General features: G+C 30.1%; 1 protein-coding gene across 2 annotated transcripts; it reads right to left on the reverse strand.

Moving 5' to 3' along the window:
• Positions 1–1897: 1897 nt before the first annotated feature.
• On the reverse strand, positions 1898–17224 carry LOC111710507 (matrix metalloproteinase-16; the record flags this gene model as incomplete). Of its 2 annotated transcripts, none has more annotated exon segments than XM_023484609.1 (17): positions 1898–2121; positions 3273–3371; positions 3570–3630; positions 4281–4344; positions 4741–4775; positions 6704–6791; positions 8205–8258; positions 9092–9176; positions 9352–9403; positions 9904–9974; positions 10262–10356; positions 10625–10654; positions 11047–11122; positions 12842–12931; positions 15785–15851; positions 17032–17108; positions 17184–17224. In XM_023484609.1, coding segments are annotated over 17 exon segments (1128 nt in total), but the record flags the coding sequence as incomplete, so codon positions are not given.
• Positions 17225–19949: the final 2725 nt, after the last annotated feature.

Below are 19949 nucleotides of genomic sequence, written 5' to 3' on the forward strand. Positions count from 1 at the left end.
TTATCGATCTTTTTTATTTCTTTGAACAATCCATCGTTCGTTTTTTTTTCTGAACGACACACTTTTTCACGAAAAGTTTTGTTCGTTCCCAAAAATTTCATTCGTTTAAAAAACGATACCCATATCTTTGATCACTATAGTTTCAGTAGAAGTAAATATTTCCATTTAGTGCATAGCGCCGATACAAGGATCTCTAATTGAATGATGAGATAGATAGAAAGATAAATGTTACAACCATGCAATTTCTATTGGTTCAGAATAAACACCAAATACCCTGATTGGATCAGGCGCTAATGGCGCTTTTTTCAATTCGGTGATGGTGATGGACCAAATCTCTGTAGAGTAAAAAAAGGAGATGTTAGTTCCACTGAAAATATATTTCGGTCTGGGTTGAACCTCGTCAGTTCTAACGATATAATAACCATCGAAATCGATAAAAAAAAAATTTAAAAATTTTTGTAAAAAATCACAAGAAAATAAACAAACAAAAAAGGTTATTCAAAATAAAAATTTGGGCTGTCAAATGAATATAAGGGAAACGAACTCAGATTATGAGACGGAAAAAAGATAATTTGCAAATATTCACGTTTAAAAAAAATGTTTTAAGACAATTATTAAGTTTGTTATACTGGAGAAGAGAAATGTAAATAAATGACGGATTGACTTTTTATTGACTTCACTTATTAACTAACCAAAGTTGTCTTTAATAACATTTAGGCTTGTATTAACTCTGTTTGAGGTTATGCACAGCACAGTGTACAGTAAGGACCAGAAAACTGTGGAATAGGAAAACGACAATATTTACCAATATTTTTGTGTATTTGATGTTGTAATCAAGAGAGCATATCAGTTGGCTTAACAAATTAACTTATAAGTAAACTGGGCATGTTTTTACTGCAAATCTGATGTTTAATGATTTAAAATCTTAACTTGAGTTTAAAAGTCATCTTCCTTTGTCACAGTTTTATTGTTCTCACTAGCTGCATTTGCTACGAGCTACCAACTGGTTCAAACACACCTCAAGTGCTCACTGCACTGGTTCAAATCCTGAATCCCCGATTCTTCAAAGTTCTAGATTTTAAACGACCATGATTTGAATCAGCTGATACAGAGAAATATTCCGCCAATTCCAACCAATCAGTGCGCAACAAATATTGGGTTCATCAATCTATAGGCCGAAAAAGGTCTATAGTAGTACTGGCACGACATGCTATATTTCCACGAGAGGTTTTTGACTGCCATCTAACGGCCATTTGTTGCACATAGTAGACATTCAGGGGTTAAGTTTTACAATTCAAATATAAATACTCTAACCTTTTGCATTAAAACATAAAATTTCACGAATTTAGTCTATTTTTGAAGATTTTAAACTTCGTATCAACAGAATCCTTAAATATCCCTGATTACGGATATCTGTTTTTTGGAATTGTGTATTCTAGCTGTGCACAATGAAACCTGCGGTGGAAAATATCGCATATTATAGCCTTTAATAGATTTCTGTATCCAACACGAGAATTGAGTCTTTGCCACAAACTCAAAGTTTATACTCTCTACATCCCTTCAACCTGGTCATGTAAACCTTTTATATTTCAAACTGAAAGATCATTTGATCGAACACAATTTTTCTTTTTGAAATATTCAATGTCTACGACATTGGGTTGCAAAGATGTAAGGATAAAAAACTCGAAGTTTGTGACAGACTCCATCACTTTTAAGAACAGGACATAAGATGGTTTGATTTTTTGTATAAATTAAAATTTGTTATGTAAACCAGAATTTTAAAATGGCAGGACTACTAAAAACATTATTTTGAGATAAACATTCAATCATAAAACATTTTGTTTTATGGTTTTAATAAATTAATAAATTCTCAAACTAAATTAAGCTTTGATATTTCTTTTAGATAATTTATTAAGGATACATTTAGATATAGAAATACATATATATACTGAAAAGATTTCAGAAATAAATAATTGTGGAATCTGAAAAGAACGCAGAATTTTTCATAAGTTCTATTTCGTTTTTGTTAAACAGATCTTTGAGTATTTAATATTTATCACATTTAATATTATTATATTTTAGTCCACTCCACTCCATACTATATCTTCAGAATCATTCAATCTAAAAAATAATTTGAATAAATGACATCGTTAAGGTGGTTTTACCCAGCAAACAACAGTCGAGTTAAACTCGGGGTTCAGTAAAAAACAGTCGAGTTAAACTCTGAGTCCAGTAAACAACAGTCGAGTTAAACTCGGAGTCCAGTAAACAACAGTCGAGTTAAACTCTGAGTCCAGTAAACAACAGTTGAGCTAAACTCGGAGTCCAGTAAACAACAGTCGAGCTAAACTCGGAGTTCAGTAAACAACAGTCGAGTTAAACTCGGAGTTCAGCAAACAACAGTAGAGTTAAACTCAGAGTTCAGTAAACAACAGTCGAGTTAAACTCAGAGTTCAGTAAACAACAGTTGAGTTAAATTTGGAGTTCAGTAAACAACAGTCGAGTTAAACTCAGAGTCCAGTAAAAAATTAATCTCGGAGTTCTAAACTAGTGTCTACCTAGTTTTCCATCCAATCCAGTTTGCTGGGTAGAGTTTAAAAAGGAACAAAGGGTTAAAAAATGGTCTAAAACAATTTATACAGTGTTGCCTTTGTTCTTCTTTTTACTTTCAAGAAATGTTGCTGTAACTCAAAAAGTTTCGTACTGTCTCGTTTTGTTTAGTATAATCTGTATGTGTACGGTACAGCATCGCTCTAGCTGGTTAAATGTCGGCCTGGTTCTTAAAATGAACTGGACTGAACAGTGCAGATATGGGTATTGTAATTTTCAATTGTTACGGATATACCTTTTAATATGTTCAGTGCACTTTATTCAAGAAAGCTTAGTTACTAAAAATGTCATTATAAAAGAAAACAGAATACAGGGTTACCCACAAAACTTTTATTTCTCATATTCTTATAGATCCTCCAGCTCCTTATATATATTATATATATATTCATTTGAAGACTATTTTCAATCATTGGATCTTCATTGAAGAGTTTCAGGTCATCATTAAGTCTCATATTTTTAGGGCAACACCCTGTATCTTTAAACGCATTCAGCAACTATTTGGGTTTCTTTAGTTTTAAACTTTTAATTTTAAAGGAAGAAGACATGGACGGCTGGGGGAGGGAGGAGTTGCAACCCTCCTTTCTGTTTTCGTTTTTGGTTATTTGTGTTGAATCACAGAAAAATTTTTTCGTAAATAAATCTATATTTGATGTTGACCTAACCGTAGTGGACTGCTCTTGCACCCAAACCACCAGAAACCAGTGTCACGCGGGAATGCCGGGTTCGCATCTTCATCTACACTGAAACTGTCGTCATCCCATCTAAATCAATCAACCAACTTATTTTTCTATTTAATGACATTAGAAAGCAGCTACGTAATTAAAAATTTAAGAAAAATTACAATGATAATGACAATGATAATGACAATGATAATGACAATGATAATGACAATGATAATGACAATGATAATGACAATGATAATGACAATGATAATGACAATGATAATGACAATGATTTACCTGTAATATTTGCCATTCTTGAAGAAGTACACTTTGCCATTACTGTACTGTACTGCAGCATCTAATGTAAGAGAATACAAATAAAAATTGTATAGTGATACCTAAAAACTTAGAAAGACGACACTTAAGCAATCTTAAGTGTATTTGATGTTTTTATAAATGAAATAAATTTTCCAGTATAGCTTGAAATCCAAGTTATTCAATGAAATGCGTGTGCTAAGTTTCATGTTCATTCGACTATTTAACATCATAATTTGGGTCTATAACAGTCGTCTTCCAATTCCACAATTTCATATAATTCTCAGTGTAAATTAAAAACATTGTTTTCTCATGAAATTTTTTGTCTCAATAAAAAACAGTTTTTTTACCGCAGACTTAAAGGGAAAGATTTCAAGTGTAACCACAAAAATGACTAATCTTGAAATTAGCAAGAAAAGGGGAGGGAGGGGGGGCATTCGTGGTTTTTAAAGTATTCACAGTACAGACAACATATCCAGTTGTTTTCCCGGTTTTTTTAAAGTTTAATAATTGTTGAGAAAAGTCTGTTCAATGTTTCGTAATTCGTGTCTTTTGAAGAATTTGTCAAAGTTTCAGAACAATCGATGTTATAATGTAAATCATTCCGTTTAGTTGTTAATTAGAAAAACAAGAAGAATCGATGTTATAATGTAAATCATTCCGTTTAGTTGTTAAGGGGCTGAAATTAAAAAACAAGATTATTTGGTATTCCACTCCAGTTATCTATTGGTCTAGGATAAGAGTCCGCTACCGGGGGCTGAAATTAAAAACAAGATTATTTGGAATTCCACTCCAGTTCTCTACTAGTCTATGATAAGAGTCCTCTACTGGAGGCTGAAATTTAAAACAAGATTATTTGGTATTCCACTCCAGTTCTCTATTAGTCTAGGATGAGAGTCCGCTACCGAAGACTGAAATTAAAAAAAATTTTTTTTTTTAAATTTCAAAATCATTCTGATTTAATAAAAAAAAACTGTCATAATAAATTGTGAATCAAAGCTATTCCAACTTCTTCATAATAACAACAGCAAACGCATTTATGAAGATCCTCCAGGTATTTAACTTTTCTTGACAACAACTAAAAATTATTTTTAAAATAGTTGAGATTGAGAGTTCCAAACTCATGATATTTTTATGATTAAAAAGTTCTTACCACTCCCTCTGGGTCAAACTTCCAGTATTGAGAACCTGAAATCCATCAATCAATTATCAAATAAAAACGTGGTTAAATGAACTGTAGACGCGTACTCGTATTTTTACCCGACAATGACTTGAAAAAAGAACCCACTATTGAAACTAATATGATACAAAGGCTTAGAAGGTGTGAATTATGTACAGGGTGTCCCAATAAACATGGGAATTCAGTGATGAATTCTATATCGTCTTTTAAAATAATTCTTTGATTTAGTATGGTGATACCTACTGAGAAAGCTGTAATCTGTTAGAGTTTCGTCTGCTATGTTCACATTTTGTTCGTTTATGTTTTGACTGCATACGGGTTTACTTAGTAAAAGAAGAAAATTGCAGTATACAAACAGAGTAAACTTGGCCGTCTTCACTGTTCATCTTGCGGAGACATTATACACACATCTTTACAATCTTTTACCCTTTTCATAAAATAAACTCTAGCTAACATAATAATAATATGGCTTTTGAAATCAAATATTAAAATGCTAATTTATCACAAAGACGATATCGAATTCGTCACTGAATTCCCATGTTTTTTGGGGACACTCTGCATAATACAAAAGCGTAGAAAGGTATCGGTGTGAATTGTGTAAAATAAAAACTAATTGATCCATAATGGATTAAAAAATACATTATTTTTCTTGCCATATTAAAGTATGGGTTTTTGTGACAATAGACAGAATCTTTTTAAGTTTATTAATTTCGGATAATTTCAATTAATTAAAATTCATAATTTTTCATTTTACATTGCTTCTTTGTATGCCTCAATACTTAATTTCTTTTAAAAGATGTATTTTTTTTGTGCGGATACCGGATCATGGATCATCACAAAAACAAATCCTATCTGATAATATTACCAATATTCAATTTAATTACTAATTTGGAAATTAAACTGTCGCTATAAACGTTAACCAACTCAACCTTATAAATTCGTTCCCGTGCACTTCTACTGAGCTCCTCAATCATAAGGAATTGAGTTTTTGTCACAAACTTCAAATTTTCTAATCCCTATATCTTTGCAATAGTAATGATAAAGTAAACCTTTGATATTTAAACTTATTTGATCTAAAAGAATTCATATTTTGAGAACTTGACTTTCGAATAGTGAGTTAGCACAGACCATGCTGCCGAAGATCTCTGTGTAAAATTAAACATGGAGGCCTTGCACACCCTACTATAAGAAACAGAAAAAAATAGTCCAGAGTTTGGGGTCTTTCTCCATTTCTTCCCCAACCTCTCGCCACAAGAAACATAGAAAAATAGAAAGCAGAATCCTGAGAGGTTTTGAACCGTGCACAATGATCCCGGTTTTCTACTCTGTCGGCTTCAAGGAATGGATTGCTATGGACGAGGCAGTCTCTGTCCTGAAGTAAAAAGTGCAACTCCCCATTTAAGTAATGTCGTGCAACTCCAATAGGAACACTGTAAAACCGGAGAAAGCAGGGATATTCTGTGGGAATCCTTCAATACCTCCCTTCCTGTACTCCTGTACATTCCTTACCTCCGTACCTACTGTTCCAGAACTCGACGTTACTAAGAGCCACTCTAAGATAACCAAAATAGAGAAATCAGTAAGTTTGAAATTTCCAAGGTCTACAACTTTGGCTGCAAAGATATAGGAATTGGAAAATTAGAATTTGAGGCAAGGACTCAATTCCATTGAGTCAAATTGATTCCAGGGTTTATGGAATATGATCGGACATACAAAAACAAACGCACAATCATAGATTACTATTTTATATCTAAACTAGATTGGAAACCCAACTTAGTCTGGAAATTAAACTCTCTCTAAAAAAGTCAACCCTTAAAATTAACTAAGAAATTCAAAACCATAAGATAAGAACATTCCTGAACATGATGGGACAGACAAACAAACAGACAGAGATTAATACTTTATATATATAGATAATATGTTAATTGTTGATTTCCTTTGAAGAAGTATATTTTGTTATTGACCGGCCACACAAACGCTGCGTCAACATTCTCTGGAATACCACTGAACCCTGCAGACATATCCTGAAAACAACCTGTTTGAAGGAAATGCTCTGTACAGAACCGTAATTTAAGTATCCAGCTCCAATGGGTGTGTTCGATTCGCAACAGTACGCTGTAAACCTTTAACTGAGTAACAATAGGACAGATATTTTCCTATTCAATCTTTAAGATTGTTGAACTCCGAAAATTTCCAGTTTCTGCTGCAGAAATGCCCAAGTCACGTTTAACGAGAAACCACAATTGGAAATAATCAGTTTTTAGCCAGAAAAGAAAACTAGGATATCTCATTCATTAATAATCAGGCACAGGTTGAAGGGATGGAAAAACAACTTTTCTTTCCCATTCTCACTCAGATAAAGGTTTAAAGGATAGCTTTGTTAATGGAGTCTTTAGTCCACTTTAGGGAGTCTGTCCTTTTAAACATGATATTTCAGCAATTGATTATATAAATTATCAAATCTTTATAAGTACTCAAAATAAAAAATGATAAAATTAGAATTTGTCGCAATCTTCATTCTTTTTAAGATCTCATTGTCCAAAAAAAAATTTTAGACGCTGTTATTAAATTGTAGATTTTTTTTGAAAAAATTAAGTGAAAAAAATCAAGATCAAGAAAGATTTTAAAACTTTTTTGCTCGAAAATTAAGAATATTGAGCAAATTACTGTTTTAAAAAGCTTCTTAAAGAAATAAAAAAGTTGACAATCAATGCACACATTTCTCGTTACCGCTGTAAAACAAAATTTATTCGACAAAACTCTGAAATTGTTTGCGGGTAACATTTAAAACTTTAAATCCCTTTTGACCTCTATAAGACATAATTGGTAAAATATATAGAAACCCTTTATACAATTGTACCTATAAATTCTGGAAAACATCTTTCTATGAATAAAAACAAAATTTTGTACTTTTTTTGTAAAATTATAAAATCTCTAAAATAGTTTGCTGATTAGTGTACAATAATATTAAACCATTATTGGAAGTTTATTCTTCTAAAACGAAACTTTTAAAAAACACAAAACTCCAATACTGTTTGCTTCAATAGGTTTAAATACCTTGTGATAGACGCGAATATTGTTTGCTTGCTGGGAATATCTTTAATGGGCTTAATACCTTTGGATAAACGCGAATATTGTTTGTTTGAAACATATTTAATAGGTTTAAATACCTTGGGATAAACTTGAATATTGTTTGCTGGGAGCATATTTTATAGGTTTAAGTGCCTTGTGATAAACTTGAATATTGTTTCTGGGAGCATAACAGGTTTAAATACCTTGGGATAAACTCGAATATTGTTTGCTTGGAACATATTTCATAGGTTTAAATATCTTGTGATAAACTTTAATATTGTTTGCTGGGATTATGTTTAATGGATTTAAACTACCTTGGGATAAACTTGAATATTGTTTGCTGGGATTTAATGAATTTAAACTACCTTGGGATACTCCGTATCTAGAGTTCCATCTGTGAACCTCCAATATCTTGAGCCCTAGAACAAATATATCTCCAGTTTAATATTATACAGTGGGACAGATACAACTCAAGTTATTAACAAGATTTAACTTGTCAAAATTTAACATGACACCACACCAAAATGATGTATAATGTATACACGAGTACAGACTTGACTTGATTTTAAACCTAATTGTAAAAATATTTGCGTTATTACAACAGAAAATGCCCATACTAATTGTCGTCTTACTCTTCATCACATGTATTGTTCCCACTGAGAAAACTCGAGCTTGTCCATCAGTTATACGTAGTGTGAGATTTGATGCACACATCTTTAGATATTGCCATTTTTAACAATTTTGATGATGTATTGAAAATGAATGTGATAATTAATTGGTAAACTGTAGAGTAATGTCTTCATACTTGGAAAAAACTATGCAGAAGATACAAAATATTTATCTTTTTAATTGGTTACAGCAGGGTTTCTTAGAAGCATAAGGGTTAAAACCGACCTATACAGATTGCATCTTTAATTCATGATTCATCATTGCTAATTCTATAATTGTCTTTTCAGAATCATTTATTAAACTTCATGGAATGAAGTTTATTAAGATTTTCAAAGAAAACGCTGATTTTCTAATTCATCTCTCTGCAACCCAATGTCATAGATCTAAGATATTTTAATCTATGAATTCTGTTGGATGAAATAATCTTATTTAGTAACATGGAAGGTTTACACCATCAGGTTGAAAAGATATAGGGATTAATAAGTTTGAGTTTGTGACAAAGACTCGATTTCTTTAACCATCATTCAAGTTCAAAATCTAATACGCAGTGGGAACCAGCCTGATTATAAATTGTATAACCAACCTTGAAGAAGTATGTTCTACCGTTAGTCCAGGTAAATGCAGCATCTAAATCACTGGGAAGTCCAGCCCAATCCTCAGATATACGTCTACAAAGTTTAATCCAGGTACAAGTACAGGTACAAGTACAAGTACAAGTACAGGTACAAGTAGAGGTACAAGTACAGGTACAAGTACAGGTACAAGTACAGGTACAAGTACAGGTACAAGTACAGGTACAAGTACAGGTACAAGTACAGGTACAAGTACAGGTTGGTTAAATACCTCGGATATCCTGGGGCAATGGAAGACTCTGTCAGCCTCCAGTATTCCCTACCTGAAAAATATTTATTTTCTTTTTTAACTAAAACCTAAAGGAATTGAGTCTTGGCCACAAACTCTGATTTTCTAACCCTTATATCTTTAAATTGAAATGTCGTGGACCTAAGATATTTCAAATTATGAATTCTGTTAGATTAAGTAATATAAGTTAGAAATATTAAAGATTTACGACATTGGGTTCCAAAGTTATAGAGATTTTAAAAGCAGAGTTTGGTCTTTCGTATGTTATCTTATACTATAAAGATTTATTCACACACAAAGATATAAATACATATGTAAATGGTGTAGTTTAAATTTATGTTTAAATAAATTTTTGAAAATACAGGTTTCCAAGAGAAAAGAGAAAAATATGCAAAATTTTGGACAAACAGACGTGTTGATCACTCATTACATTACATATTTATCATTTCAGTTATTACGTAATCATCGAATCCTTCAACACATAATTTCTTCAGCTGATGTTTTACACTACCAAGTAATAGAAAATAGATTTACCTAGAAAAGCATAAGTTGTTCCATTCTGCAGAGTAACCATTGTGTCTATTTTACCTCTCTCACACAAACCTCTTAAGAAAATTACAATCAATGAGATAAACGCTCTTAACTGATGTTGATAATCCCATTCCCGGTATTTACTAAAGATTTTTTATTTTACTATAATGTAGATATAATGTAGAATATAGATATAAAAAGCTTTTCCTCTAAATTTTTATTTTTGTTAAAAATTCCTGTTCTTATTCACATACTTATATTAAAAATTTAGATACTATTCAAGATATAATATTGAATTGTATCAATTGATTAATTGATTGATTGATTGATTGATATCTTGATTGATTGATTGATTATATCCCTATTGTCTACAGAAGGTTGTGTAGTTGAAGGTGGCGAGGGAGGATCAGGGAAGAAAGATCTACGAGTTGTTTCTTCTCTCTGACGAGGTTCTACAGGTTTAAATTCAAAATAGAGAAAATAAAATAGTTTTTGAAAATTCAAAAAATAATAGTCTTTAATTTTTTTTCCATATCTAAGGTTTTTATGGACATTTTTTCAAACTGCACTGTAGGTTTTAAATATTTTCGCCTGAAACACTTAAACTTATGTATGTTTTTCTTATATTTTATAATTACTTACTTACTTACACATAAAAATTGAATATTTATTATTTATTTTTAAAGTATTTGAATTAAAGAAAATATTCTCTAAAATGATTTCCTATAGCGTTTACTGCTGTTTCCACAGAGTTCTAAACCATGCCAAATATAAAAAAGGATTTAATTGATTTGTTTTTACTTCAACAGAAATGTTAAAAATTCAAAATCAAATAAATGAATGAACATTATATAGGCCTGTTTTATAATGCAAATATTTTTGGATTAAAATTATAGGAATCTAGGTCATTGTACAAAGAAAAAAATGTAACCCAAATATTTTCAAAAATCTGTCCTCCCCCTGACAAATTTTTTAAAATTCATTTTTAAAAGTCACATTGAAGGGAACCCTATTTCTCCCTTGAGCTGTCATCATGCTGGCAGAGTTTCAAATAGAAAAAAAACAGAACTGATTCTCGAAATTATAACCCTCATTGAGTTTGTTTAAAGGTTTTAGAAATGATACAATTTACAATATAATGCATTCCTTTGTCTTTTCTCCGTAAAGGGCTTCGATTCCTTCAATGTCATCGCTAGACAAGCTGACATCTTTCTCATAACCTCTGAACAATTATATGTATAAAAATTGCAATTTTACTTTTGAAATTCAAATAATAATGTAAAGGAACGGATACCAGCATAAAACTTTACATTTTTATCTCAAACTCTTAGTGAATAATGGTGTGAACAGAGGCACAATTAGGGGGGGGGGTGCAGCCGCCCTCCCCTATAGCTCCCCGATTAAGGGGTGGAAATTTAAAGTTTGAAAACAGGAACATATGGAAAACATTTTCTAAAAAGATTGTTTCAAAGAACAAATGGTCCACATTTGTACAAAAATACAACATCTGCTCTAGGGCGGCCCTGTAAAAATTGTTTAGAGGTGCTCTTTTTTTGAATAGATAAATATGAAAATAAGAAAAATCCAAATATTTTTTTGGGACGACTATTTTACCTGCCGCCAGAAATTTTTTTAAAAATTTTTTTTGATTTTATTACTTAAATTTTTCTTAAAATCCTAGGATGTTGACTAAGAATGATGTTTTGTTAATCCCAGGCCATTATAAACTAAAAGACAAAGCCAGTTAAATAACTTTGAATATTTTCAAAATTCCTAGTTTTATTAGCAAATTTAGCGCCATTATCATATTGATGCTTGCACTTGCACCGTAATTATAGCATACCTTTAGAACTGAAAAAAAAATTGTTTGGTTAGGCTTTCTATATGATATCCTTATTTAAAATTGGAAATGACTTTAAAAATGGTTGATTTATTAATAGTTTAAAAATTCCGTCTTTTGCATTTTTTTTTGAAAACTGTAACTCTCTTTAATTTTCATGACATATTTGGACATTTTCCACTTGCACTTCATGTTCATAAAACACTTAGTTTTTGACTTAGAACGTTGTTTATCATTTTGGAAACCCAAGTTACTACTTAAAAAAAAAAATCTTTGTTTTTTTAAAAATTTTCAATATTTCTGCAAAGAAATTGAGTCTTTGCCACAAATACTGATTTTCTAATCTCTATATCTTTGCAACCCAATGTCGAAGACCTTAGATCTTTCTGTGAATTTTTTAAGAAATAAAATAAAAGAAAATGAAAAATTGCCAAAAAATCACGTTTTTTCTGGTGGCAGGCGAAATTTAGTTTCATATATAACATATTCAAAAGAAAAAGAGCACCTCTGAACAATTTTTACAGGGCCGCCCTAGTTGGCCCCCCCCCCCTTCATGAGATATCCTAGTTGCACCTCTGGCTATTTATACATTGACTAATTTATCTCAAGAGTTCATAGTTTGAAATTTAAAAGGTTTTTAATGACTGTATAACTAAGAGGGATTAGAAAGTTTGAAATTGTGACAAGTAACCCGTGCTTTGGAGCTTGTAAGCAAAGAGACACTTAAAACATCGCAGCTAAAAAAAAAATTCAGTTTTTTAATATTTTTTTTCAATAATATCTGAAACAAACTAGATAAAAAAAAACAATTTAGGCAAATTTAAAAAATCAAAAAATTCAATAATAATTTTGTCAATTACTGCAGAATTTTAAAATTTGATTTGTTAATTTTGGATAAAACTTAAAATCATAATAAAACTGACCAAATATAGAAAATAAGATAACAATTGTTTTTGTTCAATAACCTATAAAATATATAGAATAAGATAATAATTGTTTTGTTTAATTACCTATAAAATATAGAAAATAAGATAATAATTGTTTTGTTTAATTACCTATAAAATATAGAAAATAAGATAATAATTGCTTTTGTTTAATTACCTATAAAATGGAGCCATTAGCGCTGATCTATCGTTAGAATGTGAGAGCCCCAATGAATGCCCCAGTTCGTGAGCTGCAGACATTAACAAACTAAAAATAAGAATGTTAAAAACATTTTTAATTTCAAAATGTTTAAATAGGTTTAAGAACCTACTCAGGGGCTTCTATATAATTATTCAACCATTTTTATAAAAAAGATAATTTTATTTTCATATTTAAGATTTATTTTTGTTCATTAATAATTAAGTATTCTTAGATCAGATAAAATAAAAGATTGAATTATGTAAATTAAAAGTAAATGACGTGTCTGATAAAGGAACTGAGGTCTTGCCACAAACTCTGATTTTGTTTTCCTATATCAATGCAACCTGTAATGGTGCAACCTTTGATATTTTAAACTTAGAGGTCTGCAGATTAAATAGTCTATATTTGAAATATCTAAGGTTTACATTATCAGGTTGCAAAACAGGGAACTAGCAATGATGAATTTGTGGCAAAAACTCGTGGTCTTATTTTATTGCAGAGAAATACATGAGCATGACTAAAAATTTAAGTCAAACATTCAAAAAAATTTTTCAAATAACATTAAAAGAAATAAAAAAATTGAATTAAATTGAACTTCGATAGTAAAATGCTGGCTGAAGATTAAAGATTGCAAGAAAAATTCCAATTATAAACAACAGCTGACTTAATTTTAATAAATATGATATCTAAACTAACAGATTTCAGATGATCTTTTTAACAATGGAGTCGTCTTGCTACAGATGTTCATCCATCGATTCCAGGAATATTTGTTTAAAGAAATTTTTATGACAGTTATACAGTTCATGGACATTTGTTTCCCTTTTTTTTAAGTTGAGAACTAGAGGAGGGTTCTCCGAGCTAAGTTTCCAAGACGAACTGAAGTAAAAGACGAACGGTTAATGGAAATTTTCTAGACGGACCATAACCATCAAAACTGAGGATTTTGAAGTCAACAACGAGAGCTGCTACTACTGACTTAGACGACATAATCTGATTAACATTGAAGATACAAATTTGAAGACATAAGGACAATACAATTCTAGCCATCATCCGATCCGTAAGTTAAATCTGGCCAAAAGCCAGTTCATAAACAACTTAATCATTTACATTAAAAACAAGCGACTTTCTTTAACATCTTTCCCAATAAAATAAAGTATGAAGTAGTCCCTGGTCTCAGGAATTATGTTTTCTAAGTAAATACATTCTTAAAAAGTACGTTAAAAGTATGTTAAACTTTCTGAGCTTTATTAAACAAGTCATAATTAGTCAAATTTGCTGGAATTACTTAGAAAATAAGATTTACTTAGAGTTCATTCGATATATATAGACGCCTAGCGGTAATTACATTAACTAAAACTCCTTTGAATATAGCAACGTGCAAGACAGTCCAACCAATCGACACAGAACATTACCATACACGACTCTACCAGGATTCAACCAATAAGATACTTGTTTCCTTGCCTTAGGCAAGACAGGATTATAATAGGTTTGCAAGCAGTTACGCAGTTAGTAGTAGTACAGGTTGTATCTATCTATCTATCTATCTATCTATCTATCTATCTATCTATCTATCTAACTTTTAGAGATGTTGACAAAATTCTTATAGTTTTCAGTTTTCACATCAGACTGCGAATGTATTAGCTTATGCATTTGCAGTGTATGAGACAATAAACATGGTAGTTGAGCTGAAAGTGCAGTAGTGTAGAGAAAAACTTTTAGATTAATTTGATACCAATATGCACAGACATTTTTATGGTGTACAATTTTTAAATAAGAGTGTAATGTTTTTGTAATGTTTCAGTTAGCAGAGGAAACGTTTAATTACAATTCTGAAATAACATGAAGAGTTGCATATATACAAACAATGAACTTCTATCATTGGAAATCTGACAGGTTTATGCAAATTCTTTCATGAAATTCACCTTGGTCGCTTTTTTTATTATTTTAATTGTGGACATGTTTAAGAAATCTGCGAGTTTTTTTTTTAAGAACAAAGATAATAGTGATAATCTCGATCGATAATTTCTTTTAAGAAATATTTTGCTGGCTAGGAAATTAGTCTATAAATAAACTTTTTTTACATGTTTTGTCATGGTTTATTGAATAATTGTAAAAAACGACTGGCTGAAACAACTGGTGAAATAATACATACAATTGGTGACCTAGTCTTAAGAATTTCTCTGGAATTTTCAGAGAAGTTTCCGGAGAAATTCTGAGGAATTTAGTGGGAAAAAATTCTGAAAGATTTCTCAGGAATTTCTCGAAACTGAGTCTCAAAACTGTGATCCCACAAAAATCTCTCATTTTGGGGACCAATTCTGCGGAATTTCTCGAGAATTTCCTCGGAATCAGTTACAGGAAATGATTCTCGAGAAATTCCTCGGAAATTCTTCAAAGAAAGTCACCACGGTTGGAGAATCTGGGGAAATTCCTCATTTTTGTTACTTGGGAAACGAATATAAGCTCTTATTTAAAAGTTGTACATCGAAAAAATGTCTGTGCATTGGTATCAAATGAATCCTATAGTTTTTCTTTACAATACTGCATTCTCTGATCAAACATGTTACTTAGCTGGTCTTATTTTAAAAGAATTTATTTCCTTAAAAAAATTGTTAAAATATCCATGCAGATCAAGTGTTAGATATCAACTTCTCAGCAAACAAAGGTTGAGTTGAACTGGAAAAAACTAAAGCTCTACTTGAAAAAAAATCTCGAATAAAAAAGTAATTGAGTCCTTGCCACAAACTCAAATTTTATAATTCTTATATCTTCGCAACCTGATTGTGAAAACCTTTGATATTTCTAACCAAGATTATTGTATTTAACAGTATTCATGAAATATCTAAGGTCTACGACATTGGGTTGCAAAGATAAAGAGATTAGAAAATCAGAATTTGTGGCAAAATTCAATTCCTTGACCTGGTTCCACTGGGTGTATCTACAGTCCAGTCCTCCTCCTCATCAAAATGTGCGTCCCCGCCAAAAACTAAAAAATTAAATTTTAAAAATCCAAAATGTTTATTTGCATATTACCTGGATTATTGTCCATATCTGAGAAGAGTTTTTATAATAAATAAGAAGTGTGAAGTGTGGACGTATAATTTTAAGAATCAAGTGACATTATAGATGTTTGATTCACAACGGTACTCTTTAAACCTTATTATCTGAAAAATTATTTTGAAAAATGTTAAATGTTCCATGAATATTGAATACGCAAGTCGCTGTTATAAAGTAGCAACAATAAAAATAACCAATTTCAGCTTTAAAAATACTAGGATATTTTATTTTTGTTTAGATAAAGGTTTAAAGGGTATCATTGTGATATGGCAAGCCCCTCCATAATAAATTGAAAGTCCTATTAAAGGTCTACAGTCTCTTTAACAAAAATCTTTAAAAATTTATTCAAGAAACAATATAAAATGGAAATAATTTACTTTTATGTTGATGTTCTTTAAACTTAATTTTTCACATTTAAATCGTATTATCTCTGTCACTTAAAAAAAATTAACTGGCATTTAGAGATTTTTAACATTAAACTTTTTAAAAGTTTATTTTACGCTTTGCGTCCAAATAACATTAGATCAATATCTTTTATTTTACGATTGATCTTAAATAATTGGGTGTTGGACTTTACTACAGCTTCAATTCCATGGGCAATTATATTTAAATTTTTTATGATAGCTAACGACCATTATTTTTTAATTTCAAAACATTTAACCTACATTTTTTAAGAAAACGAAAAAAAGCGTATTTAAAATCTAAATGATGTAAAAATCTAAAAAATCAATCATCTTGTAAAGTTTTAATTAACGAAACAGGGTGTAATGATATAGGAATTAGGAATCCATCCCTGAAACAAAAAGAAAGGAATTGAGTCTTTGCCACAAACTCTGATTTTCTAATCCCTATATCTTTACAACCCAATGTCGTAAATCTTAGATATTTCTAACTATGCATAGGGTTAGATAAAATAATCTAAGTTTGAAATAGCACAGTTCACACCATCAGGTTGCGAAGATATAGGAATTTGAAAATACGAGTTTGTGGCAAAGACTCAAATCCTTTGTTCCTTGGCCGCGGGCAGAAATTTGTAAGGATCTGTTCAACATTCCATTACAATGTACAACAGGTAGTTATTTGAAATAATATATATACTTTAAACAAACCTGGAAAGAAAGCATGAGCTAGAGTCCCTCCTTCTCCATCAAAAGCATCATCATCCCCGTGAGCTCTTCTCTCAAACCTAAACCAAATTTTAATTATGAAAATCTTTTAATAAATCGATTATTGTTTATTAATACTTTTTCTTCTTGTTTACCTTATTTCAATATGAACTTTTCCAGATTTCTTTTCTTCAAACTAAGAAAATAAAAAATTTGTATCTTAAATTCTCAAGATTTTTAGATAATATACTTTTAAAAATAAGTTGAGACTTTGTCAGGTTTCATAGAATCATATACTTTGTCAGGTTTCATAGAATCATATACTTTGTCAGGTTTCATAGAATCATATACTTTGTCAGGTTTCATAGAATCATATACTTTGTCAGGTTTCATAGAATCATATACTTTGTCAGGTTTCATAGAATCATATACTTTGTCAGGTTTCATAGAATCATATACTTTGTCAGGTTTCATAGAATCATATACTTTGTCAGGTTTCATAGAATCATATACTTTGTCAGGTTTCATAGAATCATATACTTTGTCAGGTTTCATAGAATCATATACTTTGTCAGGTTTCATAGAATCATATACTTTGTCAGGTTTCATAGAATCATATACTTTGTCAGGTTTCATAGAATCATATACTTTGTCAGGTTTCATAGAATCATATACTTTGTCAGGTTTCATAGAATCATATACTTTGTCAGGTTTCATAGAATCATATACTTTGTCAGGTTTCATAGAATCATATACTTTGTCAGGTTTCATAGANATAAAATATCATAAAATATCATGAAATTTATTCCTTTATGCTAATAATATAAAAGATAAGGAATTGTCTGAATAAAAATAGAAATTATTTCGAATATTGTATTTTTAAATATGTAAGTGTAGAAAAACAATAAAAATAAAGTTTGAACCTGAAATTCTTTGACGGCTGAGTCAACAGTAACTAAATTCTGACTTAATCCACTAGCCTAAATTTTATCAAAATCTAACTTTAGATAATTAACATAATGATTTTAATAAAACCAAACTATATTGAAACATACATATCCATTCTATGAAACTCTACTATTAATAAACTTGTTTATAGTCTTCTATAAAATAAAAAAAAACATTTTTTGGTAGAATATTATTAATAATTTAATTGAAAAACCTCCCTAAAAAATTATGAAAAAATTGTACAATTTTCACTTTTAAAGTACAAAGGTCGGCGATTATATCAATACAATGAAGACGACTTTTATTGATAATGCTTAGAGCATTTTTCAAATTACAGCTTTTAAAGCTTGGTAAAAATAAAAATTGAAATATAAAGAAGTTGTCTTGATTGTATTGATATATACGATGGCGACTACTGTGCTAAATTTTGCTTCAATGTATAATGTTAATAAGGATGAAAGATCTGGTTGATAGTTAGATGAAAAAATTGCATTTTTTTCTTGTTTAAATGTCAGAGATGAGTTCTAATACACCAGGAAAATTCCTGCTAGCTTGTTATACCCGGGCAGTTTCAACATTTTAAAATATTTTGTACTCTGTCTGATTTTTATGAAAGTATTCGTGGATTTTAATCATTATCCCTTGGAAATATATATTTTTGGAATTGGTGAAATTTTATGAATGATTAAAATACTAAATTTTGGTTAGATTCCTAAAAGTGTAAATTACGAACCCTAATCTGCATCATTATTTCATTTTTTATATATGTGCTTAGTGTTATTTAAAAAGGAGGTTTATACTGTATAATTAAATAGTTGCAGATAGAATCAAAATTCATGATTAATTTATTTTAAACCACTTTACACAAACTCTTCCCTACAGGAACTGTGGTTGTATAATTTCAAGCAACTCATCATATACAGAGGACATGTTAGATTCACAATATCTTATCAAAATTCACTCTGAAAGCTAGATTAACGACGATATCTTCAAAATTATTGATCATATAACTTTGATTACAGATTATCGCAGTGAATGACTGGTCACTTGAAACTAAAACCAACTTCTTTTTCACTAACACTCCAATCTTATCTTCGAATTATTAAATTTTGATATTCCTGTTGTGTGTGCATGTATCCATATTTTAATAGATATGATGCTGCCATGCTGGCATCATCTTGTGTGTTCTCATCAACCAAACTCCTTGCACTAAATTCACAAATTTAACTTTAATTTTAAATTTTTAAATTTTTAACCATAACAAGAATGATTTCAGTGATTTATATGATTTATGTGGTGGGGGCGTTAGAAATATTTCCCCCATCAAAATATTCAAGGGAAACCTTTACAGATTCTTTTTTTTATCTTTTTATACTATTGAGACTTAGTTTACTAAAGCTTTTAAATCAAAAAAGATTATTTGTTTATAATTGCAGAGCTTACAGTTATATTACAATGCAAACTCATAAAAATATTCAATAGGAAGACGACCTTTAAGCAATCTTTGATCGTGCAAAGTAAATAGTTTTACCATGGTAGCTGAAAATCAATTTACCAATTTACCAAACTGCCTAATTGCGGGTTTTTATGTTTATTGGACTATTTAAAATCAAAACTTGATTCCATGATTCCATGAAAAACATGAAACATAAAAAATAGCAACATTTCATCTTTGAAAATTTTATAGTAATAATTTTATCCCTTGAATTTATTATTTTATTTTTTTTTATGAAATATCATGGAAATAAAGGTTTTCCATCAATTAAAAAAAGAGATTCGATGTGTAAAGTCATGTCTGGTTAAAACTGAAATTTCAACAATAAAACAACAACAATAATAATAATAATAATAATAATAATAATAAAAATGATAATAATAATAATAATAATAGAAAATAAGACATTTAATTAAGAAAACAACACATTTAATTAAGAAAACAACACATTTAATTAAGAAAACAACACATTTAATTA

Source organism: Eurytemora carolleeae, unplaced genomic scaffold (genome assembly GCF_000591075.1).
Source record: "Eurytemora carolleeae unplaced genomic scaffold, Eaff_2.0 scaffold916, whole genome shotgun sequence".
Taxonomy (NCBI): Eukaryota; Metazoa; Arthropoda; class Copepoda; order Calanoida; family Temoridae; genus Eurytemora; species Eurytemora carolleeae.